We start from the raw sequence: 27,661 nt of genomic DNA, 5'->3' as shown, positions 1-27,661 counted from the left end.
TAAAAGTTAACCTTAGCATAAACATAAAAACAAAGCCCACTGTGTGCCATGATTATGTAGACGTTTTTAGGATTTAAGAATGCTTACCTTTCTTTTCATAGTAATTTTCACTTCTCCAGATTCTACAATGAAAAAAGAATCAGCCAAATCTCCCTATCAGAAGAAAACAACAAAAACAATGAAATGCAAATGTATCTGACAGATGTCTTGAAATCAGTCCACCCCATGCAGAGATTTGCCTGAAGTGATTTCCATGGGAACAGTCTATTTCCTTTCTAATTTGAGAGGTGATGGGGATTATTCTGTAGTAACAGTTTCACATGTAAAATCAGTTGAAATAATAATACTCTTGTAACACAGCATTTCTGCTAAAAGCCAAGAAAGTACAGCAAATCACACTGGGGTAAAAGTGTCTCCCTGAGTTTCGGCCTGACTTAGCACACAGAGAAACGGCAACACTGGGGTGCACCTAGTGGGTCCCTGCACCTCAGGAAACCACAGGCTGATTCTGCACCCTGGGAAAGTGCTAGAATGCACAGCCTGTGTCCTTCAGTAACCAGTGCTGACCTGAGATGGGCTCACCATCGGCCCCAAAGGGCACAAAGCCCCCAGCTGCACAGGGAGCATGGAGGTGAGCTTTGAGGACTTCGCTGCAGTTAGATGAGAACTGAACCGAAATGCCACCTTGAGGCCTTAAAAAACTTCTGAAATCTAAAATCTGATGCCATTTCTAACTACATATCCATTTTCTTTCTTGGTTTTGTTTTTCAATGAATTCTGCCTTGACTTCCAAAGATGCTTTCTGAACTAATATGGAAAAAGAGTAATAATACATTTTTAAAATGTAGCCTGTCAAAATGATTCTGCAGAAACACAGATTTGTATTGTTTTAATGTTTTTGGTACTATAAATCGAATTCAGGATCTTGTGCTTGCCAAGCAGACCCTTACCCTGTGCCCTTACCTATATCCCTGGTGAAACATACGTTTTTAAAAACCTTCTCTGGTTATATCACAAAAATGAATCCTGAATCTAGATTTCTACAATAGAGTACAGATATATGACTATAAATGCTTAAAAGATAACTATAAATGTAAAAGCACCCTTAATAAACCTTAAACATAGCACACCTTTCCTCCATGTATGTGTGTGTGCACATGTGTGTGCACATGTGCATGCACTGGCGACTGAGCCTTGCACATGCTAATTCTACCACTGAGGTGCAGCTCTGGGCCTCCTCTATTTTACATCATTTTCTTAAGAGCCTCACAGTAAATTTTCAAGTGTTACAAATCGTAATAAACCTCTCAGCTGCTGATGGAATGCGTTCAAATGGCCATAAAACTAGTGAAACCTGGGGCTGGGGATTTAGCTCAGCGGCATAAGCGCCTGCCTTGCAAGCAGGCAGTCATAAGTTTGATCCCCGGTACTCATAAAAAGGAAAAAGACAAAACAAACAAACTAATGAAACCTGAGTAAAGCCAGACTGTACCACTAAGAGTGATACAAGATGTACTGGGAAAATCTGGGTGAGGAGTATATGAAACCCCTTAGTACTACCTCTGAAACAGCCAGTAAATCTGCACTTCACAATCAGAGGCTTTTAAAAAGCATTTACGTGACTCGGTGTAGCTCAGTATAGAACACATGCTTAGCATGTCTGAGGACCTGGATTCAATCCCCAGCACCAAGAAACAAACAACAAACAAGCATCTAAAAAGTGCTCTATCCTTTGTTATTTGACAGTTTAGAGTAGAATCTCAGCTTAGCTCTCCATTTTGACTCCACTTCTTCCTAACCCTGACTGCTCTAATCCAGTATACACAAACCTACACGTATAATTCTGTGTAACGAGGGAGGCTGAGAGGTTACTTATTTGCCTCTGCACAATGGCTTCTTCCTTTTGTCTTACAGACCTTGAATCTTGTTTCACATATAAAGAAGAGACAATCCAGATAAAGAGCACAATGCAATGCAACACTGTAATTAAAAACAAACCATAGCATCTATTAAAAGTCCACTTAAATCATTTGCTCACTGCTTCAAAAAATATACCTAGGAAATAGAGTACTGCTGTCTGCAAGCTGTGAACTTCAACCAACTTCACATCCTACTTTTTAGTAGCCCGGTGCTAACTGAGGTATGTAATATTATTGGCTACAAATGGGATCTTAAGAAAGTGTTAGGGGCTAAAGAACAAATTCATTTAATGTTCAGTACTTGGAAGCTGGCATAGTAAGCAGTGTCGCATCCACAGCTTGGTGAATGTTATCTGCAGAGCCTCAGGAGGTTTCATCAGGGCCGGACTAGGCCTGACCAAGGAGAACTCTCTCTTATCTCCCACAGACTTCAGGGCTTTCTACTAATCTCATAGAACACGGACCTCCTTCTCTTCTTACAAATGATATCTTACTCTTATACACATGTGAGCTTCGTGTCATGTATTACAAAACTATGCAAAAAAGCCATTTAATGGTTTAATACATGTACATCAGGACCTAGTCATATAAGCAAAAATATTCAAATAGTTTAAGAGCTGTAATTAAATCATTTTTACAGGCATTTGGTAGAAGTAACATTCATTTAACCTACTATTAAACTCTACCTATAGATACAAAGCTTACTGAGACATAAATGTATAGAAATATTTTGTTGGAGTAAAATCCTAAACTGAACTACACTTAAAAGTATTTAAGGGCCAGGGATGTAGTTCAGGGGTACAGCACTTGCCTAGTATGTACAAGATTCTGGGTTTCATCCTCAGTACAAGAAAAAAAGGAATTATACCTGAGCAATGATTTGTTCTCCGTCACTGTATACTTTGGTGCCTATCACATCTACCACTTTTAGGCGTTCAGAAACCTACCAAAAGAGAAAAAAGAAGACAATATTAAACAGATACACAATAACTGGGTAATCTTACCTATTACACAAGTTGGAAAGTGGTAGCCTATAGCAAAACCATTCCACAGTGTGTAGCTGTACGTGTGTGTGTTACATTAATTGCAAGCACCTTGAACAAATTTTTAATCCCAGCTTCTCTTGAAAAAGCAGAAGATTCAGCAACTCAGCCCAAATTTCCACATGGCAACAATAAACTATGGTGAACAGCAGCTGTTTCTCTAGCGGGAGCACGTGCTCTCCAGCTCACCACAGTCCCGTCCTGGCTTGGTTTTCTTCTTTATGTTACTGGCCTGGGTCCGAAGGCATTGGATTTCCACCCAATCCATTTCTATTTAAAGAACTAAGTTGCTGGAGATCGGCTGCCTAACATGCTTTCAGTAATGCAGCCAGAATTCTACTGGCCGTGACCTGACAACCCGACAGACATTAGAAAGAAGCGCTCTTGTGTTGACACTTGCCATTTCATAAGATGTTGCAGGTACACAGACGTGCCCCACCCCTCTTCAATTACTCTAAAATATTTCAAATAGGAAACTGAAGTCTAGAAAGGCATTAACAGTCATGTATGGAAAGAAAGTAAAGCTGAATTTTTAGGGTAATGACTCTTCTTTCCAAGTTTCCACTTTCAGAGATAAAAACACAAGCAGGCGGTCTCATTGACAAGACATCTGGGCCAAGAAACGCAGGAGATGAGGGAACGAGCCGCGGGACCGACTGGGAGGACAGTGCGGACAGATGGCGATTATGCAGGTCCCGAAGGAGGCGCGAGCTGCGGCTGTGTGCAGCAGCAGGAAGCTGCATGTCCGGGAAGGGGTGATGAGAGGGCGGCAGAGGAAAGCGGGGTGAGGCCCGCGAGTCCTGTGCGGAGGGCGTTAGGCACAGTGCTCCAGGATCTGGGCAGCAGACAGCTTTGCTGGCAGCTGATATGAGCCAGGCAAGAGGGGCCCAGACAGAAGGCAACACCAGACAGGTGAAGTTGGTGGGAAATGACCAGATTCTGGACATAGTCTAAAAATAGGGCACGTAAGGGGACTAACAGACTGGTCACGGGTGGGGAAAACAGATGAAGTGCAAACTCCAAGGGTCCTGCCTTGAGACACTAAAAGGATGGCACTGCCAGGAATCTGGGGCGGGGCAGATTTGCAATGTCTATGCGACACCTGGCAGGAGAAGTTATATCCGTTAGCGGCAATTTTAGAAGGTAACAGCCGATACACAGTATGCAAGATCATAGGATCTGACACATTCACCAAGTGAATGAGCATCTGTAGCCAGAGAGGAGGCGAGGGAGGGAGGGAGGGACGGAGCGGGAGGGCGGGCCTGAGATACTAGTTTTAAGAGGCAAAAAGAAGAACAGTAAAGATTAAATGGGTGAGGACACTCAGTGTTTAGGCATCTCCTCCCTGTAGGATTCAACTTGCCGGCATTTACATGCTTAAGCCTGCTCTTAGCTAGAAGTCACATACAAAGTTTGCTATGGATGTTGGATAGGAGTCTGTTACTTATAAATAAAACAAATTTAGTTATAGGCAGTGAAAAAAATGCTGAATTATAAAAGCTAACACCACCATATGGTCTTTTCCAATGCACTTTCATTCAAAGAAATTTTTCTGTAGAACTAACTGTTCCTAACAAGACAGAATTTTTCAAGTAGAATAAAAGCATAAATATATACTTGCCTCCAAAGATTTAAGGAACGGCAGTGACTCAATAAAGCTTTCATACATTTTTCTCTTTTTGGCATTGTTTTTTACAATTATTCTCCTGAAGGTTACCCTGTCCTAAAGGCAGAATAAAAAAGAAAAGTTACAAGGTAAATTTATGGTGGAAAAAATTCGGAACAAATAGTTTTATTCCCTACAAGAAATAATAACTGAAGGTTTCAAAAAACAAGATTAACATCATTATACTTTTAATTCAACTCAGTCCAGATATTTATTTCTTCAGGCACAAAATGTTACTACAGAACCTTATAAAATAATTTCATTTTCTTACAAAGGAAGGAAGCATCAATTTACTTTTACAGTCCTAGCAAGTCTGACCTACACATTAGAACCACAAGAAGGCGCTGTCACACCACTGTAAAAAATAGCACTGGCTTCCTCTGTGGCAGCCCAAAGGGGTGGGACGTGACCAGCATTTTAGTAAAACCTAAAGTAGGGCTGAAAATCCTGGAGTGAATCCCTCCGAGTATGGCTGTTAATTATTTTATGCACATACAAAGACACAGTAACACATGTACAGCCATAATGATTCTTATGTGTCTCCTAATGTAGAATAGAAATCATAGGAAAATGCTAATAGAAAAAAATTTAATCATAAATTAGTAATGTAAGAGAGGACATGAGAAAGTATACTCATTGTAGGTTCTTTCCTTATCGATAGTGTGTTAGAATTTTCCTTTTTAACACATGAACACACAGCGAACCACACTTTCTTGAATAAGATATCATGCTGTATTTATCATGTGTAAAATCTAAAATCCTTACTTATGTTCACATTACACAATCCCAAAGATGCAGAATTAATTAAGGAGCTAGACAAATTTTTAAGAATAGCTCAAAAATTATTTCTCTAAAATTTTATTTAAAAAAATTCTCACAAAATATTATTGTAATTCTTCAATGAAAGCCCCATTAATTACACAGTTTGTCATCCACTGATAAATAATTACATCATTTTAATAAAACTAAGATGTTATTATGCAAACATATTGAAGCTGAATTTAAATGTACTACAGTGTGCTGAAGAAAAATTCTAGCCAGGAATGGTGGTATAAGTCTGTATACTAATGCTAACACTCTGGAGGCTGAAACAGACAGATCACAAGTTCAAGACCAACCTGGGCAACTTAGTGAGACTTCTCCATATCAAAAAGGAAAAAAAGAAAGCCAAAGTGCAAAGGTCCCAGTTTCAATCCCTAGTAACTGGTAGGAAGTTGCAGCATGGATGTAAATATCTAAGTGTGAAGGACACAATGTTTGTGTTCCCCTAAAATTGTTCTGTTGAATGTCTAACCCTTAACATTACGGATTTGGAGGTTGGGTCTTTGTGCGATGAGGTCACGAGTGTCCTTATGAAGAGGCCCTGGAGACCTGCCTTGCCTCCTGCACCAAGTAAGGCCAGCATGAGAAGATGGTCACTGCTGAAGCAGAAGCAGGCCTTGGCCAGACAGCACATTTTCTGGGCTTCCTGACCTCCAGAACTGAGAACGACTGCCTGGTGAGCCACTCATGCTACAGAGTTTGTTACAGCGGCCCTCACAGACTAAGATGCTAATAAATTAAACAGCCTGCTGGGTTCCTATTTGAGTTCATTACCAATTTTGATACTGCTTGTAATTTGTGGACTTAGTGACTTCTTAATAACTTCTCGAAAAGAAAAAATTGTAAGGGAATTTCTAAAAATATTGCAATCAATTCTAAATGTAGTCCTGCAGCAGAATCAGCTATAGTCAGTTCTGAGATCTTAGACTTTAATCTAGGATCAGAATCTCTGCATGCTAGGTTTAATGATCTCTACTTGATAGACGTCTTCCAGAATCAGAATGTGATTCTGATTATATAATCACATTTGGGAACCAAGTATACCACCATTTTATGGATACAGTCTACTGCAGAACAAAGAAGACCTGAAATAGTTTAGCACCTTAGAAATAACCATGGGTTACATGTTTCAGGAAGAACATCCCAGTGATGGTCCACCCTTCACTTCTGCTGTGACACAGAAAGCCCAGCAAGTCCAGCTTGCCATGCTTTCATCTCAGTCACGTCACGGCCTCTCTCCGTCCTCAGCAGGGCCATGTAGATCAGCCGACAGTACCCAAACAGAGCAAGGCTCTTCAATAAAGACTTTTCTCTCGGAATTCACTTATCTTTATTCCTGCATTTCTATAAGGCACTCCAGTCTTGTTAATCTTACAATTTTCTTTTCTACTCAACTTTCTCTAAGAGGAGTTTGCTAAAGCAGGTTAAAATATTAAGTCATTATGTTAAATGACAATTTTTTTTTGGTTCTGGGGAATGAATTCATGACCTTGTGCATGCTAGGCAGGCACTCATGCTGCTAAGCTAAATCCCCAGCCCTGAATAGCATTATTTTTAAAAAGCTACTGTATTTATACATGTACCAAAAGATGATTATCACGAACTGCCCCCTTTGTACACTTTAACAACATGTCTGGACTACTAAAAAGTACTTTAAAATATTTTTGGAGAGCTTAATTATTATGTACACTAGGAAATCCTGAGCTTCTCTACCTAATTAAGGTTTCCACCAGAACTGAAGCCTCAATATTCAATGGGGCTGACCCGGAAATAGTTTCTCTCACACCCACACTACCAGAGGAGGCTTTCTCAATGGGTAACAATCTGACCAGGCAGGCAACCCCTCCGGGTTACACCTTTCTCAACTGAACAGGACTCCTCCCACCACATGAGGGCACCCAGACACCTAATGGGAGCCAAGGTCTGCTCTAGTGTAGATTTTCTCCGCTAGCTTTGGGGACTCAGATCTTCGGGAGTCCTTGAAACACTTCAGATGATGAGTTTCCTTCCACCTGCAACAATTCCAGTCTTTTTCTACAACTTAAAAATGTATCTCATCACATGTTAAGGAAGCATACAGTAACTGCCTTGTTCTAACAGAGAAAAATGCAAAATGTCTTATTTCTCAGAGTGAGATATTTTTATCAGCTGAATCTACTTATGAGTCAAACACTGAGCTAAGTAATGTGCAAATTCTATAAGGCTACTGTCCTTGGAAATGAGACAATTAACAAATTTCCTATTTATATCAGTTGCTTCCCTTTCCATAAAACAATGTCGCAAAAAATAACCTAATAAATGCATGTCAAGCTGGGCTACTATAGGGTGGGCTGTTTTCAGCAATTTAAAGCAAATGTATGCATTGTGAACACTGCCCTACATCCATGCAGCTTAAAGTGAGGCCTGACAACAGGCAACTCTATCTAGAGGAGCTGCTGAGAAAAGCAGACTACAGACTCAGCCGACTCCCAGGATCAACTCTGCTTTGCAGACTGGCAGAGGATCTGCAGGTCATTAAAGTCAGAGAAAGTCGCCACTTGATACAATCTTTCAGAATCTTGATACAATCTTTCAGAATCGGCTTTCCTAGCAGCTGATCCTTTGCATCCTACTATCACATGAGAAAACAATCTCCTTCCCTACTCTATTTCTTCCCAGAATACAATGACTTGAAACCAACTTTCAAGTCTTGTACTACCACTGGGGTTTTATTCAGAGGCACTGGTTGAGTACACTATATTTGAAATGCTTGAGACAAGAAAAGTTTCGAAAATTGTATTTTTTTTCAAGTTTTGTAATAATTGGTGGAAGGGATCCAAGTCTAAACTCATTTTTTTTTTCTCTTTTTCATTGGTACCGGGGATCGAACTCATGACCGCCTGCTTGCAAGGCAGGTGCCTATGCCGCTGAGCTAAATCCCCAGCCCCCCAAGTCTAAACTCATTTATGCTTCCCAAACACCTTGTATGTGTAGGCTTAAGCTAATTTTAGAAAATATCTGTAATGTGTGTTTTGACTGTGGCCTGTCACATGAAGTCACATGTGGAATTCTCCATTTGTGGCCTCTTGTCAGTGCTTACAAAGTGTTAGATTTTGGAGCATTTCAGATTTTTCAATTAAAGATATTCAACTTGTACTCATGTCCAGAGCCCACTGCTGAGATTCTGATTAAATCTGTCTGCGGCAGGGTCTAGGCAAAAGGCAAAAAAAAAAAAAACAAGGTAATTCTGGTATGTAGCCAGGTAAGAAACACTTTTTCTGTAGGGAGAAATATACAGGTGTTACCGATCAACAGACACCACCATGAGAAGCCATTTTTAGGGGGTTTCTCAAACTAGCTTACATCAGAATCACCTGGAAGACTTGCTCAAATGCAGACTGCTGGGCCCCTCCTCAGAGTCTCTGACTCACAGGCTGGAGGCAGGGCATGGAACCCTGGACTCTGCATTTCTAACAAGTTCCCACGTGATCACGGTATCAGGGGAGTCTCGATTTGTAAGACTGCAGTATGGCACTTAGAAAGCTATCTGAGAAAAAGCACCCAAGCCTTTGTTTGAAGGGCTGTTTGTAAGAGTGGGTGAGGAGAGCATTTTGGATCTGGGACCTTTCTCGGGGCTGGCAGATCATAAGCTCCAGACTTGACTGCAATAAGATGGGGACAGGAAGCTTTCACTTAGCACAGTGTATGTGCCCAACCCTTCAGGATCCAGTAGATGCTTAGTAAATTCCCCAATGACTAATGGGGATTCCAATAAACCTACCTACTGAAATTGAAATACAGCGTCTAGCTAGCTGGAGTCATAATGATTTCTACAAATAACAACATTTAGGTCAAATAAATATTTTACTTACCAAACCCCACAGAGCACCAGGAGAGGTAGCAGTGATTGTAGCTGCTCTGGGTGTGTTGTACATTAAGGCCAGTTCGCCAAAACTCCCACGATTGTCGTAATTACCAACACATCTTCCAACACCATCACATTTTACATAAATATCAAATGTGCCTCTGTTGAACATATGCAAATTACAGGCAAGGGTAATTCAAATAAAATCTCACTGTACTAAAACTACTTCAGAAATGAGCGCTGTGCAGTGACAGCATACTCCCAACCTATCTGCCCCGATGACAAGTAATAAAAGGGCCTGACATGGACCAATCTGTCCCAGCCAGCATGAGGAGACCACCAGCTACACTAGAGCAGGGGCCAACACATGCCTGCTGCAAAAGAGAACGAAACAGCACAAATTTAAGGTAATACGATACATGACAAAAATATGAGACTGCATATATCAAACACTGTACTTACAGCATAGAAACAGTGAGAAATTTCAGGGATGATCACGTATTATTTTTGTGATCAGAAGAAAAGGTCCTTTCTTTTTATAGAACAGAGCTATAATAATTTGGTTAGCTACTATTCTGCAGAACTCACTTAAGGGCCTTTATAACTGATAGCAAGGGTCAGCCCAAAGATTGGCTACCTTCTTTTTAAAATAAGCAATTTTATTGGAATACAAACAAACTTGTTACTTTATGCATTATGCATGCCTGGTTTGCTCACACTGGCAGGGCTGAATACTTCCAACAGAAATCGTATTAGTCCACAAAGCCTCAAATATTTACTCTGGCTCTTTATACAATCTGGCCCTTAACTAGAGATTAACCTCTCAATCTAGAATTAAAAAGTAACAGAAATCCAGACTAAATATAGGATCCTCATCTCTAAAATGTATAGTTTTTCTGCGTATCTTTTAACTGAGGTTCTTCTTCGAGGTGAACAAGATCCCACTGCTTGTCCACATTGGCCCGGGCCTACACTTCTACACACTCTTTAGGGTGCAGCGGCTGCCTCTCCACGTACTGCACTTTAGCAGAGAGAACCGGATGCAAGCCTTGCTGAAGCACCTGAGAAAACACAGAGCATCTCTACCCTGCTAGCTAAACCGTAACAGGGACAAAAAAGAGGGCAAGAAAGGTGGTGACTTTCAGGGTGAGAAAAGGGTTACAAAGGGCAGAACACAAAAAGAAGAGAAACGTAAGGCAGCACAGAAGACATCACTGAAGAAGGAAGAAATACAGCCACTGGGTTTTGAATGTAATTCATGGACAGAATCACTATTTCAGGGATACATTCTGGAGTTGTTCCATGCGTCAGTTATTTTTAAGTGCAAACTGAACTCTTCCATTTATACCAACTATACTTTTTTCTGAAACTGTCCTCTACACTTACCACTTTGAACAGCATCAAACAGACAGCAAAATGCACTGGTAAGTACAGTGAAGGACCAGTTCAGCTGAAATTGCATGGGTTTCACTTCTGGTAAAATACTGGGGGGTGCTTTTCATTCAGGTTTTGTCCCTGATAACGCAAGGCCTCAGCAGCACGGACCCTGGGAAAGGACTCAAAGGGCAGGCAGTGGAGGCCGCTGGCAGGGGTGGCACAGTGGGGGCGTCGGGTCCTCCACTCAGACCGGCTGGGTGACCTGAACTGAGCCCTCTCGTTTCTGCATGCCTGGATGTTTCACCTGTCAACGGGTGAACACACTATGTTCAGCCTTAAGGCAGTTCTGAGAGGAAAAATACCCACTATGGAAAGATTAACACCGCACGCTCCTCGGGGTTCTCAGAGTCCCCTCCAGTTCATCACAGCTGAGTCAACTTCTAAGCTGTTTCACTGACGAAAGCTGTTAAAATCACGATCCTGATTTACATATGGGGTAACCAGTTCTGTTCTACTTCAAGATCCTGGCGAGTGCTTTGGGAAGAGGCCTCTGGGCACCGGGATAGGGGGCTGGGGAACTGTGGCAGGCGCATGCATGCCTGATGGGGAGACACCGCCATGCCAGGGAGCCCCGCCAGGAAGTGAGGCGGGGGCTCAGGAGAGGTGTGGCTTCCCAAGGCCTCCCACACCCCACCCAAGGAAGTCGGGCTGCGGAGCTTTGACTGCAACACAGGGATGCTTCAAGGTCACTTCACGGAAGGGAACCCAGACTGCAGGCAGCCCCCTGTCATCACCTACCTCAGAAAGCACACTGTGCTCCGATGAAGTAAATGCAAATTAAGTTTCCTGAATAGCAAAGTGTAACTTCTTATTTGAATAAAAGTTTCTCTCTTAAGAGTTTTTAAAAGACAAATAAAACAAATAGGACAAGGATTGAACAACGGCAAAGACACACAGACTGCTCACTATTGCTCGGTGAGGCTGAAGCAGTAGGAAGCAGACTGATTATCTTGGAAATACCTGAACTCTTTTAATCATGAGCATGTTTACTTTACAGTTTAAAAAGAGCCTGTTAAAAACAGTAATACGTACTAAGTTCTACTCTAATATCCTGTACATTGTATTTTAGCTTTAGTCTCACTGTTAATAGGCACTGGCTCCCTGCTTGTTACAAGCTATTTTCCAAACTGAATTGTCCAAATAAGGAAGCTCACACTACTGACTGAGATTTACAGATTACCCAAACCCAGCAATTTCTCTATAAATGAGCGCTTTTTTCATAGGTACATGGTTCTATCACATGTACTCACAACGAGTTTGTACTACCAGTTAGTGTAGTCAGTAAGCAGTAAGAGTAACTGTCTGGCTGTCACAATAACCACTGACATTTAGCACAGAAGATACCGTAAACATCAGCAGTGAGGCTGGGCCAAACTTACCTATCAATCACATAAAAGTTGTCACCGTCATCTCCTTGGTCAATTACATGTTCCCCTTCTTTGACCAATTTTTCAAACATGGCATCTAATACTTGAGACATCTGCTCCTGTTTTTAAAATAGAAGATATGATCTTCACACTTATCCAGAACTTGCTTTCTTAAGTAAGCATTTAATTATATTTCTGTAAATGATCTCAAAGAAATGGAACTAGCATGCTTGACATTAGTCTTGTCAGAAAAATGAACAGTGCAGTATTCCTTACCACACACACATGACTGTATACTCTCCCCTTCAGCGTGTTTAAATAAAAGTAAATAAAATTAGAGTATTTGCAATATCATCACTTTAAAAGGAAAAATTAACTTCAAACCAACACACACCTAAATGACAAGGTTGGTAAAGAACGCTTTCAAATGCCTTTAAATATACCTATTTTTAAAACTTCCCTTTTAATCAGTATTAATATTTGATGAATTTAGACCTTTACTCCAATTCTTCTTTTTGACTTAGCAAAAGAACAACAACAACAACAACAAAAATGACTATGGCAAATACTGTTAACATTCTTTGTCATTAACGTTCTCTTCAAAAAGCAATGATCTACCTTACTAAGACAAATCAGAAAGACCGAAACTGTTATTCAACAACAAAAACATACATTTTTTAACTAAGTGTGGGTGTTAGGCTCCAGGACAAACCTTAGCTAATGAGAATGAATTAGGATGCGAGAGAAACACAAGGACAAATCAGACACACAGTGGATGTGGAGAAACGACGGTGCTGGTTAGGTGGGTGACACGTTTCACCACTTGCAAGTTCTAAGCTCTTGGTGAAGTCACCTTCTGTGGGTTTGAAGAGGGCGTAGCACTCACTGCCCTGGCTAAAATCAGCTATTATTATAATCAAATCAGAGAGTTGATAGAAGAACTAAAGGGCATGGGGAGACAGGGAAAACACAGTTTGAAGGGATGAGGTATTTTGCCTCAAGAGGGTAACGGGCCATGTGTGGCTCTCTTCTTTTACGACCCCAACGCTGCAGGGAATGGAAAGCTGTGACCCCTCTCAGTCCAGCAGATGGGAAGGGGAGCTCACAGATGAAAGCCTCGGAGCACAGGTGAGTTAACGATGCGGAGGCAGCAGTCCAAGGCAGGAGAGATGGGCCACGGCATGGAGGGGCCAACATGCCTAGCGGACCATCAGAAAGCTAAAGCCTGCGCTATACCTGGTTCAGTCATGGCAGAGTGAAATACCAATCTGAAAACAGTGGAATGGTTTTAACTTCTGCTGGGATCAGCTGATACCTTCCTTCAAAATGCCTCTAAGAGGACATGAAACACCAAGCAGCCGAGTGTTTCCCAGAGGTGATATCAGGGAGTAATGAGACAAATTAGAGAAAAGTCAAGCACACACCCCGTGAGGCCGCTGCCCTAGAACTAAGAGGTTCACTGGCTGGGCCCAGGGCTTCCCCGGCATAACTCAAGCCATGCTGCTCGTGGGCTGCCTGACTGCCTGCCTGGCCTCACTACTCAGAGCTCTTTCTCAGCTTTCTGTTGTCCATCTACAAACCTGAGGTAAGCAGCAAATAACAGCACATGAGACTGCAGTGTCAGGAACAGCAGAGAGCGTTTTCAAAGCTCTACTTGTGTACCTAGAGTATTAATTGATGATATTCGAATAATGTCCTTATACCCACGGGGAAAAGGGTGTTTAAAAAATCAGGTAAGAAGAAAGCAGGTAGCTTCACAACTTAAAACATGACTGCCAAAATTTTTCCCTTGAAAACGGACATTTTTTAGAGTGTGTACAGCGGGCAGATCCCCCCTCATCCCGCTCCCCCGCGCCCCCGTTGCCCATGTCCCCACCAGACTGATGCACCGAGTCTGGCAGTGAACTCACATGAAGTCGTCCTCACCCGCGGGCTGTGTTCACATTAGTTTGCTCTGATTGCTGCAATTTCGTGCAGCCACCATTACTGAAGTTTTTAAAAAGTAAGCAAAAGGGTAAGAAGACAAACTAAAATCCAAGCTGCAAAGAAAGTCAATAAAGAAATGAAAAAGTGCTCCAGAGAAAATAAAGAAAACAAAAGAAAAGAAATAAAGAAAAATGAGAAATTTTCCACAACAGAAGGACGTAAGTCTCTAGGCTGAAGTTTCTAGGCCACCAAAGATGAGGAAGTCTCCACATTAACATACTACAGTGCATTTTTTGAACACCTAGGATGAAAGACTTACAGAAGTTTGGCAGAGGGAGACTGAAAGATAAAGATTCTTGACTTTTCTCAAAATGAAGAGAAAAGCAAATGAAGACTGAAATGAGAACCTGGGCATGGGGACACACGCCTGTAACCCCAGCACTTGCGAGGCTGGGGCAGGAGGATCCCCGTAAGTTTGAGGTCAGCCTGGGGAACACAGCGAATTCAAGGCTGAACTCCATGGTGACACCCTGTTGCCCCACCCCAAAAAAAGACTGAGCATGTGTTCACGTGTCAGGTTTTACAAAGATACAAATGTTAGGATAACACCATCTTAAAGACGGGGTGGGAAAGAGGTATTCTCGTGCAAATTTCTGATGCCAAGGTAAAATGGAACCACCTCTACAGAAAGCGAACTGACAATATTTAATAAAATTTCACATTCGTATGCTCTTCCACCTCGCCGTTCTCTTCCCAGAACAGGACTGCACATATAAGGTTCATTAAAAGTCTACAGAGCAGTTTTAGATTCATTGATATTTGTGAAACGACATTTACTTTTCACTGCATCGTCACGATGGCAAAAGACTGGAATCAAAGCTGATGTGTACCTACAGGCACTAGGAAAATACACCTTGGCCGGTCCATGCCTGGCAGCTCTGCAGCGAGACAAAGTCCGTGTGGATACTCAGATGTCCATCTTTTTGGGAAGTCACTGGTGGTGGCAGGCTCTCAGAGAAGGGTAACTGGGATATTTGGCAAATCTGCCAGGGGGGACAGTCAGGAAATGGGGCATCTGGGTGAAAAAAGGCGGCACACACCAGCCACCTCTGTCCTACCGGCAGGACCACTTCCTGCGGCCAGCACCGGGAAAGGCGGGATAGAAATTGCAGGGAGACGTCAGCACACGGTAAAACCTGCCTAAGAAAGCACTTCTGGCAGGGAGGGGGCTTCTCTGCAGAGACAGAAACTGCTCGTCACCACAGGACAAGTTCCGGTACAGGATTTCCATCAGAGCGCCAAAGAAATGCTCTAGGTTTTTCACACTGTATTCTCAGCACCCAGGGATTCTGCAGAGATCCTTCAGTGACTGAGTCTAAACGGCCAATTTTAATTTCATCTGGAAAGTGTGTTTTCCTCATTAAATATTAAAATTAATAGAAATCAATATACTCAGAGACAGCACATGTAAATTTCATTAAAAGACTGCAGAGCAGTTTTAGGTTCATAGTGGACTGGAGAGCAATGTACACATTCCAAAACACGCTCTGCTCCTGCATATGCACCAGCCCCCCACCCCGTACCTCCCAGCCCAGAGCGGTGCGTATGTTACACTCTGATGAACCTACACTGACTGAGCACCATCACCCAGTCCCCATTTACGTCAGGCTTCACTCTTGGTGTTGGGCATTCTCAGTTTGGACTAATGCATAATAACATGTATCCACCATTACAGTATCATGCAGAATAGTTTAATTGTCCTAAACAAAATCTTCCCTGTTCACCTTTTCCTCTGTAACTGCTTCTTTCTCCCTACATTTTGTCCTGTCCAGAATGTCTTGTAATGGAAGCTCTAGGTCTTTTCCAACTTGGCCTCTTTCACTTAACGATAAAGGTGAAAGGGTCCTCTGTGTCTTTTCGTGACTTGAGAGCTCTATGTCAGTGCAGAGCGGATGGATCACTGTTTGTTTATCCAATCATCTCCTGAAGGACATCTTGGCCACTTCCAAATTCTGTCAATTACAAATAAAGCTGCCACATACATCTGTAAAAACCAAGGATGACTGTTGGCGCATAGGGGTACAAGGATACTTCATCCTGTAAGAAACTGCCACACCTTCTTAGAGGCCGCAGCACCAGCGAGGAAAGGGAGTTCGTGTGGCTCCATATGGGCACACCATTTGGTGTTGCCGTGTTTTGGACTTTAGTCATTCTGACTGGTGTGGACTGGTCTGCCTTCTCCTGATGCCGTATTACAGAGGGCATCTTTTTAGATGCTCACCTGTCATCTGTGTATCTTATTTGAAGAGGTGTCTATTACAATAGGGTCTACTGTCCACTTCAAAATCAGGCTGCTGCTTTCTGTTAAGTTTTAAGAGCTCTTTGTGAGTTCTGGGTAACAGCATCTCACAAATGTGTTCTTCCAGTCTGTGGCTCGCCTTTTTATCTTGCTCATAATGCCTTTTGCAGCACAGAAAGCTTTAATTTTAATGAAGCCCGGCCTGTCAACTCTCTTTTATGTACCGTGTCCTTGGTAGCAATCTAAACAAAAGTCATCACCATTCCTAGATTATTATCTAGCTCTTCCCCGGCATTACCTCCAAGGGGTTTCATGCACTTGTGCTTGTGACCCATTTTGAGCTGATTTTTTTCAGGGTACGAGTTCAATGTCTAGATTCACTTTTTTTGCAGGTGAGGTCCAGTTGTTCCAGCACCACTTGTGGCGAAGACCATCCTCGCCACTCTGCTTTGCTTTTGCTCCTCTGAAAACAGTCAGTTTTTTTATACACAGTTGTTTCTGGGCCCTCAGTTCTGTTCCAGTGATCAGCTTACACACTGTTGGGCCAACATCGCATTGTCTTGATTACCGTCACTTTCCACTAAGGTTGTGCTGCCTATTCTCAGTGTTTCTCCTCTCCAGATTTATCTACTCCGGATAGAAACTGTAGAATCACTTTTTCAATATCTATAAACTGGAGTTTGTATTGTGATTGTAGGGAAGCTAAGATCAAATTGTTAAGAACTCACATCTGGACAGCACTGAATCCTCCTATCTGTGAATATGGAATACTTCTTCATTTGATTAACGCTACAAGTTTTGTCATTTTCTTATGGAGCTCTTGCACATATTTTTGTTAGATGTGTATCTAAGTATTTTGGGATGCTAAGTAAAGGATATTATTGTGCTTTTGATTTCAAATCCAACTTGCTTCTTGGTGCTATACTGAAAAGCCATTGGCTTCTATATAGTCACATGTATCCTACAATCTTTGGAAAGCTTTTTGTTGATTCTTAAAGGTTTGCTGCTGGCATAACCACATCAGCTATGAACAGGCACAGCTGTATTTCTTCCTTTTCAGTCAGAATTTTTTAAATTTCCTTTTCTTACCTTGCTGCATTAGCTAGGCCTTCCAGTATGTGGGAGAAGAGGAGGGGTAAAAGGGAACTACAATTTTTTTCACTGAGGTAAAATTCACATAGTATACAACTGATAAATAGTGAACAATGTGGTTCCCTTGAGTTGTACAACTGCCACCTTCCTGTATTTCCAAAACATTTTCATCCCTCCAAAGGAAACCTGTTAAATAGTCACTAGCCACTGTTACCCCTAGAAATCACCAATAGGTTTTCTTTGTTGTTATGGCTGTTGTTTTGTTTTGTTATGTTTTGCTTTTTGAGACATGGTCTTGCTACGGAGCTCAGGCTGGCCTTGAGTCCAGCCTATGTAGTCCAGGCTGGGCTGAACTCCTGGAGATCCTCCCGCCTCAGCCTACCCATGTCTTCTTTCTCTACAGATACATCTATTTTGGGTCTTTCTATACAACAGAACTGTAAACTAAGTGGCCTTTTCTGTCTAGTTTATTCCACTTAGCATACTGTTTTCAAGGTCCACCCCCATTGTGGCATATTTCACACTTACTCTTTTCTTAGACTAATAATGTAAATACCACAGTCTGTTCGTCCATTCTGTCAGTGGACACTAGGATGTCTCTCTCCTCTGGCTATTGTGAATGGTATTGCTACAAACATTTTTGAACCGATATTTGTTCTCAATTCTTTTGAGTGTACATCCGTGAACAGGATTACTGACTATGGAATCTCTACATTTAACTATTTTTTTAAACAACAGTCTCACTACGTAGTCCAGGCTAGCCTTGAACTTGCCTGCCTTAGTATTCTGAAAGCAGCAGGCGATTCCAGGCCTGCAGCACCACGCCCAGCCTTACGTTTAATTTTACGAGGAACCACCAAGCAGTTTTCTACAGTAGCTGAACCATTTACTTTTCCACTGGCAAATGCATGAGTTCTAATTTCTCCCCATTCTTGCCAACACCTGTTTTTTAAAATTTATTTATTAAAAATAATGATCTCCTAGTGGGGAGGCAGTGGTATTTCATTGTGTTTTGACCTGTGTTTCCCTCGTGACTAAACCACGTTGCGAACCTTCTCATTTGTGTTTTGGCCACTTGAATATCTTTGTTGGAGAAATATTTGGTCCATTTAAAAACTGGATTTTGTCCTTCTGATGTTGAGTTGTGTTATTTACATATTTGGGGCTATGGCTTTTTACAGTAATGTGCTGTGATATATAAAAATGTCTCATTTTTAAAAAGTCCAATTTATCTCTCTTCTGTTTTTAGTATTTAACAATTTGAGGTCATGAAGACTGCTTTATTCTGAGAGTTTTAGTTTTAGCTGTTGTATGTTAGGTCTTTGATCTACTTTTGGTTAATTTTTGCATGTGCCACACGTAGGAGTCCCCCTTTGTCCTATGGCGTGGATATCCAGTTGTCTTAGCACCATTTGGTAAAGAGATTATTCTTTCCTCATTGGACTCGGTTTTGTGTCTTGTTGAAAAACATCTGGTTGGGGCTGGGGATTTAGCTCAGCAGTATAAGTGCCTGCCTTGCAAGCAGGCAGTCATGAGTTCGATCCCCGGTACCGATAAAAAGGAAAAAGACAAAAAAAAAAAAAAAAAAAAAAAAAACCATCTGGTCATAAATCCATCGGTTTATTTCTAGACTCTCAATTTCACGCTGGTGTTCTACATGGTATCTTGATGCCACTACCACACTTTTTTTTATTACTGAAGCTTTGTAGAGTTTTAAAATTGTGAAATGGGGCCAGGGATTTAGCTCAGTGGCATAAGCTCCTGCCTGGCAAGCACAAGGTCATGAGTTTGAGCCCCTGTATCAATCAATTGATCAATCAATCAATCAATTAATAAAATAAAATGAAATTTTGAAATGTGAGGCCTGCAAATTTTGTTCTTGTTTGGCATTGTTTGGTTATATGGCGCCCCTCTGTTAAAGATCCAATTTTAACACTGAATGACAACAAGATGTATAGCTTAGCTCTATCATACATAAAATCTGCCACATTAAACTTTTGTAAGTAACACTGATAAAAATAATCCTTAAAAAGAACAGGGATTCTCTACTGGCAGATAAATATGCCAGCAGGTAACCTATGTCCACATAGTTCTATAGAATCTGATACGTTGTTAAGTTAAAATAACAGGACAAAACACTAAAGATTTTTGCTGCCACCAAAAAATAAATAAATAAATTGCATAACCCTGGAAAAAATACCCATTACAGTGCTGACCATGACCAGACGGGAGAAGATGCTGCTGGGAGCCAGGTGGAGGGGAGATTTCCTTTCACTATCTTTTGTTCATTCTGAATTTAAATTTTGTGTCTGTTGATTAGTATCCAAACCAGACAGAAAATGCTATTTTGCTCCTTTGCCTAGGCTGAGAAAAACCTATGAAAGTGACGGAGAGAGGTCTCCAGCAAGCAGGTTTCATCCCTTCCTTGGGTCTCTGTGTGAGCTCTGGCATCTACCTGAGGGCCAGCAGCCAGTGTGGCAGTGAGATGGACTCCTGATGTGGTGCTAATTGGCCCCCTGGGGGCCCTTTTACCCAAATGACTTCATCCACTCAGGCAACATATGGTCACCTATCAAAATTCTGAAGGTTGATTAAATGGCTTACTAATACTTCGTTTCACTTGCTATTTATATTTTGAGGCTTTGGGGCAGGTAGGAGGATCATCAGCCTATTGGTTAGTTCTAACTCTAAATGTCAAATGGAGGGAAAGGAAGGATAAACTAAATTGCTGCCATGAATTTTTGTTATAGTAGAATTATCTGCATTTTAATTAAATAGTACAGTTTCTGAATTATAAAGCTGAAAAATTCACACATGGATAGTTGAAAAAAGTAAAATTCTACATAAAGTACAGAAAAATGATCTTTTAAAACTTCTCTATGTGACAGGTGTCCCTCTAGTCAATCAAAATGTAATCTTCCCATAATTATGCACAGAATGAAAAAACTTAGGAAATATTTAATATGCACAGGCTTATCAGGATGACTGACAACCACTGAAGGAAATCCACATCAGTTCCTCCACAGAATGCAAATTCAAGACTGAGCTTAGTGAAGAGCTCTGACTCACTGCAGGGATAACAATTTACTCTGCATTAATGAAAGCGCCTATCATATAGCACAGGAAAATGATTTTGGTTACCCTCAAATTAGAAGTATTTCAGAAGGAAAACGGCCTCCTGAGTCAAGCATTAAAATATTCATGAAAAGAATATCTTCAAAGAGTTTAATAATTATAAACTCTATGGTTCAACCTATGAATATACAATACTCTTAGGAGAAAAAAGATGTTCTCAGGTCTACAAAGTACACAGTTTTCAGGCCAAACAATGATTTTAGGAAGTTCAAATGAGATGGGAGATACAAAGCCAAACTCGTTCTTCTCACTAATTACTGTGTTATTTCCTCTCCTCCAAGGTCCCCTTTACCCGTAAGGGCACAACCTTCAGGGGCATTCTTCCCGGACACCAGCAGTCACCCTGGGTGCTTTCCTGCAGGCCCCAACTAAGTGGATCAACAAGTACCAAGCTCTGCCCTCCTGCATATTCCTCTGTGTCCTGCTTTCTTCTTTTCTAACGGGGCCCACTTCTCTCTGGATCATGGCCTGGCTCCATGCTTCATTTTTACCCACATTCTCAATCCTACTGTCCCCTGTGACTCCACCCTTTACACCACCACCAAAGGGCACTGTTACAGTCAACATTTAAAACTCTTGGGCTGCTCCCAGGGTGTGTCTAACACCACAGCTTGACATTTGAGCAAGGTCCTCCAGAAAAGGCACCCACACCGTAGGTGCCATTACTAGACAGTGTGTGCTGCAGGCTCTAATGGTAACACTCTACATCTTAGGTCAACTCGTGATTTCTTTTTTCTTTTCTGAGGCGCAAGTCTATGAATCCTCAGGATAGCCTAAGAGACCACATCCCCTCACAGCATCCTGACCACACAACAACATCTATCCCCAGCATACTTTGTATGAATACATGTGTTTTGTTTTGTTTTTGAGACAGGGTCTCAGTATATAGCCTATGCTAGCCTCAACCTCACGGTGATCCTCCTGCCTCAGTGTTCTGGGTACTGGATTATCAGCATGCACTATACCAAGCTCGAATATATGTGTTTGTAATCCTCATCAAATTATAGGTCAGGAGGACAAGAACAATGTCTCAACATCTTTGTGACCATCAATACCGTATCCAAGCCTCAGAACACAGGCAGCAGTCAAGAAAACTGTAGAGGAGCTACGTGAGAGGCAGGTTATGTGTAATTCAATGAATGTGTAATTCAACTAAGATGCATGTGGGTTATTGTAAATAATGTCAGATCATAAAAATCTAGGGGCCTGCTGAAAATATGGGCTTATCTTAAAACCTTCATTCTGCCATGTTTGGAGCTAAATTTCTTACTCCAGATAGTAATTTGGAAAGTGTTAAATAAACATTTATTTTTTTATACCCTGCATCATCTCTAAAAGGATTTGAGAAAGTAGAGAAATAAACCAAGCTGGTTTGAGTTCAAATAAAAAGAAAACCAATCTTTTGGAAACTATTACTACATAAATACATTTGCTTCTTCCTTTCAAACATTCAATAATAATAATTTGTGGTTTGGGTTTTTGGCCCCACTAATAAACTAGTTTTTAAAATATATATTAAAAATCTTTAGGAGAGCAGTGAAGAAAGACTAAAAGAATCTTACATTTGTAAAAACATCAATTAAGACAATTTTTGAGACTATACTAGCAAAAGTGTTTTTTAAAGTTTTAAATGCAAACATAATTTTGCAATGTCTTTAAAGAGTTAAGGTTAAAATGGCAAGGAAAAACCATTTAACTTAGAGGACAGAATCGGCAATATCCCAGGAAAATACAACCAGCAACGCTTTCACTCATGCTTTTTTATCCTTAGCACATAGAAACCAGAATATCATTGCTTAGTCACTGCTCGAGCACTAAAATACTGGTTCATTGAACAGGAAAGCACACAAACAAAATATCACGTGGTAGCTAATGCTGCGTATTCAGAGTGTGCTGAGGGCAACGCACCGACAGTACCCGGAATCTTGTGAGAATGCAGATTCTCGGCCCCCGCTGCAGGCTGACTGAGTTAGAATCTGCATTGTCACCAGCTCTTCTGATCAGATACAGGCACATTAAACTCAAGAGGTACTGTTTTTGGTGTCCTCTGAAACTGCCCCATGCAATGTCGTAGTCTCAAAGAGAGACTCTTTAATGGGCGTCCATCCCTGAGCATAAATTGAAGGACTCAGTTTACAGCTGTGCATCTCTTGCAAAAGAGTGAAACACTCGACTGGCGCTGGCCTTAGAGAACATCTGACCCTCAGGCTGACTTCAGCATCAATGAAGGCACTGGACCAGGTCTCACTCCTCAGCACTGACCCTCAGTGACAGGCCTCAGCAAATGTGGGTGAATGGACTGGGTAGATAAATTTGGACGGACAAAGACCGTGAAAAGCTGCAATGGAGAGGAGAATGTAAGCCGTTCAAGAGTTCACTATTACTTTTAACAAGACCTGAGTCAGACAGCATTTAAAAGACATCATTAATTACAAGTAACAAATCTATCTGGAAGTCACTTATTATTAAATATGCACACTTCAGTATGAAAGGGTTACTCAAAGCATTCTGGTTTTAATCGTACGTCTTTTTTCTGAGATCTTAGTACACACAGGAAGACTTAACTGGTATGTGTTACCTAAAGAGTAAGACAAGCATGGAATGCACCTATGTCCTGGCCCCCAGAAATGGGCACAGGAAGTGACTGATGCATCTCTCTCAGAGAGAGAGAGAGACCAGGACTCAGAGACGGACAGACTGGCTTAGAATGTGCAGGCCTAACACCCAGGTCGTTTGAGTCACGACACACAGTCCCTGTTCACGGAGCACATGATATAAACACAAACGTGACCTACTATAGAACAATGGGTAATCTTTCAAAATATGCCCTTTTTATAAAGACTGGGTCTCAAAAAAAAAAAAAAGAAAGAAAAGAAAAAGAAGAAGAAAAAGAAAAAGTGGGGCTTCATTTACAGTTCTTTCCGAAATGACTATATTGCAAAACTTTGCAAATCTGTGATAAAAGAAGTGAATCCTGAGGCCAAGAGTATAAGGCTAAATCTGAACAACCCTCTTATTTAAACTGAAAATGGGTATCTTGGAAGACCCCAAGACTAGATCCTTAGAAATCCTTACAAAAAACAAAATATTTTCCTACCTTGACGAAGCCAAGTAAAATGTTACCTTTAAAATATGACACAGGATTTTTATTAAGAAGTCAAGTGCAATTAGCAGTGCTGGCTGTTGGGGGAGAGACCTAAGCATCCTGCAAGTGCTTGCGGGAAGCGGGAAGAGGGCAGGACTGTCCTCTCCTCTGCCCACCTCCCAGCACAGTGCAGCCAGTGAGAGATGAGATCGCCACTTCCCCAAAGAGCCCGGCCTGCTCCAGGCTCCAGCTGTGGGTAACCAGCAACCCAGCTCTCCTCCCTGCTAGGACAGTGCACAGATCTGCCTCAGCTGCCGTCCCAGGGTGATGTCAACTTGAAAAGACGACAGAAGTCAGACCTTTGTACAGTTCTGGACCCTGGCAGTGAAAAAAAACCCATTTGTGTTACTAAGGTTTCTCTTACCGGATCCAGGTTCTTAAACAGCAGGATGTCCTTGCAAGCTTCTTGCAATCTATTCCTTTGATCGTCAGTTTTTGGATGTATAATCTAAAAGAACACCAAATTAAAAAACAATACAAACACAAAGAAAGCTGTTAGCACTCATCAAAATCCAACAAAAGTCAGCAGGAAAGTGGGAAGGACTGGTGCTCAAGCTTGGTTAGCGCAGAGGTTCACTCTGGACTAGTCACCATCAGACCACTAAGTAGGATGGAAAGCAGTAGACGTGGTGAGTGCATAGTGCTGGGGCTGGAACCCAGCACCTCGCCTGTGCTAAGTAATCACTCTATCCCTGAGCTGTATTCCCAGCCCCTCAAAGACCCAATTTGTTGCGAACATCAGTAGTTTGTGTTGGAGAGAGAAGATACAGCCCTAAAGACAGGCCTGCAGCTGGTTTCCTGGACTCCTATACTCCACCTTCTCTTATTCCAGTGTTCACCTGGAGAGTGACCCTGAGAGCTAGAATCAGCCAGGGCTGAGACTGCACCCACAATATATCACCACTCACACAGTGGTGGGGGATATAACTCAGGGAGTAGGCAAGAGTACTTGCCTAGCATGTGCCAAGTCCTGGGTTCAATTTCCAGTACCACAAACGAAAAACACACGAGGGGAAATTTAAACTAGCACCTCAGATGGCTAAAAATTACTGAACTCATGAGCTAGAAAAGAGTTGACGAAACTTACAAGTATATACAAACTATTTCTGTGTGTTATTTTGCTTACATAAAGGATTAGTGACGGAAGGCACTGTACTGTGTCCACAAGGGTAAGGCACAGGGAAACCTTTGTTTCCTAACTGACACTCAGTCCAAACTAGCAGCTGAGGTGACAGGTGAATGTAAAAACTAGACCTTGGTACCCTGTCCCACTGCTGAGTGAGAAATCTTTAAAATTCAGACTTTAAATCATACTAACCAAAATCCTACTTTGAAAAATAAATTCTTCCTACTTTGAAAAAGAAAAGGTAACGTAATCAAACAAACAACCTGGTGCTTCTCATTTTACAAAACGCTAGGCAAGTACTCTGTCCAGAGCCTCAAACTGAAGCAGGCGCCAGTGTCTGCCTGCTGCTGAGCGCTGTCCTGGGACAGAAGGCAGGGAAACACCAGGACCCAGACTGCCCTCCGGTCAGCGGTCAGCGGTCAGCAGTCTTCCTGCCTGTCTCCGCCCGCAGCTCCCTACAAAGCCCTCACTCAGAAGCTCTGCCTCGTCCTTTCCTCTCTTTTCTGCTGCTTCTGTTCTCATCAGGCAGAGCTTCCAAGCTCTCTGCGGCTCAGTCCCACCTCCACTGCTACTGGCCACTGCTGCCTGGGGTCCTGTTCCCCTCTCTCTCCTGCCCCTCACTGTCGCCCCTTCCTTCTCTCCCTCCCAGGGAGACCCAATCCTGCATTCTGACCCAGGCCCACCCAGAAGCTGTCCTTGCACCTCTAAAGCCCAGTCTCTCCCCAGTGGGTTTTGTGTGTCTCACGTAAGGGATATTCTCTGCATTCCCACCACTTCAACCATATTCAAAGTGTGATTTATGTTACACCAGGGGCCAATTTAGTTTGTATTAAAATTTATTTCTGATTTCAAAGTTAAATCTTATTTGTTAAACACTCACGTAGCATTGACTAGGCCCTATGAACAGGAATTCATTTCATCCTAGCACAACCCCAGCATGTACGTAGGTACTGGGAAGTAAGAAAATGGGGCTCCCCAAGTGACTTCCCCAGTGCCCAGCCAGCCCTGGGCTGCTGAGCTATAACCACGGATTGCAAACCACACCTCAGGCAAAGTGGTTGATGTGGCCCTGGGCTAAGAACGGTTTTAGCTTCTCAGTGACATAAAAGAAGCAAAAAACCCAGTATCTCCTGATGCATGGAAATTATATGAAATACAAATTCCAGCGTCCATACATAAAGTTCTAGAGTATGCAGACGTGCTCTTTCATTCCTGCACTCTCTGTTGCTGCTTTCAGACTACTGCAGTGGAACTAAGCAACTGCAAGAGTCTTTATAACCCCCGGGCCTAAAACATTCACTCTGAAAATAGAGACTTTTCAGGAGGGAAAAACAAAACCTACAGGAAAAGCCCGCCAACTTCTACTCTTACTCTAACCCTCTGCTGCCTTTCAATAAGAAGAACTAGAAAGCTAATTAATAAAAAAGGTTTACTCAGGCATGTTCTTTAAAGACAAAAATCTGTACTGAGTTTTTCCTACTCGTCCAGTCCATTCTCTGGAGAGAGATGAAAGTCATCTTTCACAGGACATTCAGTTAGACACCCCATTCTCCAGCTGCAAACCTCACCGGGGTCCACCCCGCACCGGGAGGTAAAATCCCCGCATTCTTTCCTCTTGGCTTTTCCTGAGCTGCCAGGCCAGCGCCTCTGCCTGACTCACACCTTAATATTCCTCCGCCTCTTCCTTTTCTTCCTCTTTCTGGGCCCAGAGGCAGCACAGGCTTCAGGTAAGACTCGCGCCCCACCTCACCTGAGGGAGGCCCAGTCTCTTGGGAGGAGACCCAGCTGACTTGGGCGTCTGAATTCACACACAGTTACAGGGCTAGCTCTTCACATCAACGACTTGTCGACTTGTCGATGCAGGATATGTTTATGCACACCAGCCATTATCCTCTGGCTGGCAGAGGTGCTGGGTTTGTTCTCTCACTACTGTGTACAGTACTGCGCGCCTGGCGTGCATGCAGAGGGCATTCGAAGAGGCTTTGTGGGGTACCAGGACACAGAAATCATCTGCTTCTCAATCTATCGGCTCTTCTCACCCAGCTCCCACATGCTAGATTCCATTGACAATCCTAAAATTTTCATTTGTTTAAGGCATTTCGACTATAAGCTAATTTGTTATTTTCCAAAACAAATCTTAAGTATTTAGATTTCCTCTGAATTTATATGAGGACAGATACCTTTTAATACAAAAAATTTAAGGCATGGGTGACATATAGAGCCGTAGAAGTAATATAAAATATCTTATAAAATACAGCATAATTTTCCTCATCAACGGTTTCTAGTATCTGTCAAGGGCTGCTTAATTTTAAAACATGCAGAAGCCATTGCCATGGTCTACAGCAGTTTGCCTTACGGTTTCTAAGGGAGTAAGGAGCATACTTTTCAGTAACCTGTGTAGGGGAGAGCATACTCCTCTGAAATACTTAAGCACTTTATTATTATAAACACTGACATAATTCATGCAGTGGTGACCTCCCAAACCCTTAAAATGCATGACAGAGAAGTAGTCTTGGGTGATGCCTACCCTACAGAACCCCCTCCTCCTCCTCCTGTAACTGCTGCCCTCCTGACACAAGTGGCTCCTGCGACACCTCATCTGGACTCGGGGACCTGAACCCCACCAGCGCGCTATGGGAAACACCTGTGCATCGGGCAGTGAGCACTCAAGGGCGCAGCAAAAGGGGTGACCGGAAGCTGGTGCCTTTCAGAGGCAAAATTCTGGTCCTCTAGGGACGCTGCTAAAGAGCCCCAGGCTGGCTCCGGCCTCTTAGTGATGGCTCTTAGTGATGGCTTTGGAATTCTAGAACACTAACTAGGAGTAATAAGATCTCTAAACA

The 27,661-nt window shown here is 42.2% G+C and overlaps 1 protein-coding gene across 1 annotated transcript in view; it reads right to left on the bottom strand.

Moving 5' to 3' along the window:
- Nucleotides 1–27,661, bottom strand: part of Prkar2b (protein kinase cAMP-dependent type II regulatory subunit beta) — an 82,960-nt gene that overhangs the window by 4,280 nt on the left and 51,019 nt on the right. The window contains exons 4-9 of the mRNA XM_013152394.3: nucleotides 24,060–24,143; nucleotides 12,111–12,217; nucleotides 9,302–9,455; nucleotides 4,584–4,685; nucleotides 2,788–2,862; nucleotides 88–153 (exon numbers count right to left, since the gene is read on the bottom strand). Of these exons, the coding sequence (XP_013007848.2) occupies nucleotides 88–153; nucleotides 2,788–2,862; nucleotides 4,584–4,685; nucleotides 9,302–9,455; nucleotides 12,111–12,217; nucleotides 24,060–24,143 (588 nt within the window). The remainder of the gene's footprint in view (nucleotides 1–87; nucleotides 154–2,787; nucleotides 2,863–4,583; nucleotides 4,686–9,301; nucleotides 9,456–12,110; nucleotides 12,218–24,059; nucleotides 24,144–27,661) is intronic.

Source organism: Cavia porcellus, unplaced genomic scaffold (assembly GCF_034190915.1).
Source record: "Cavia porcellus strain 051 isolate PalLab524CR breed Dunkin Hartley unplaced genomic scaffold, mCavPor4.1 scaffold_2, whole genome shotgun sequence".
NCBI classification, from domain to species: Eukaryota; Metazoa; Chordata; class Mammalia; order Rodentia; family Caviidae; genus Cavia; species Cavia porcellus.
This window is presented reverse-complemented; position numbering and strand designations above follow the sequence as displayed.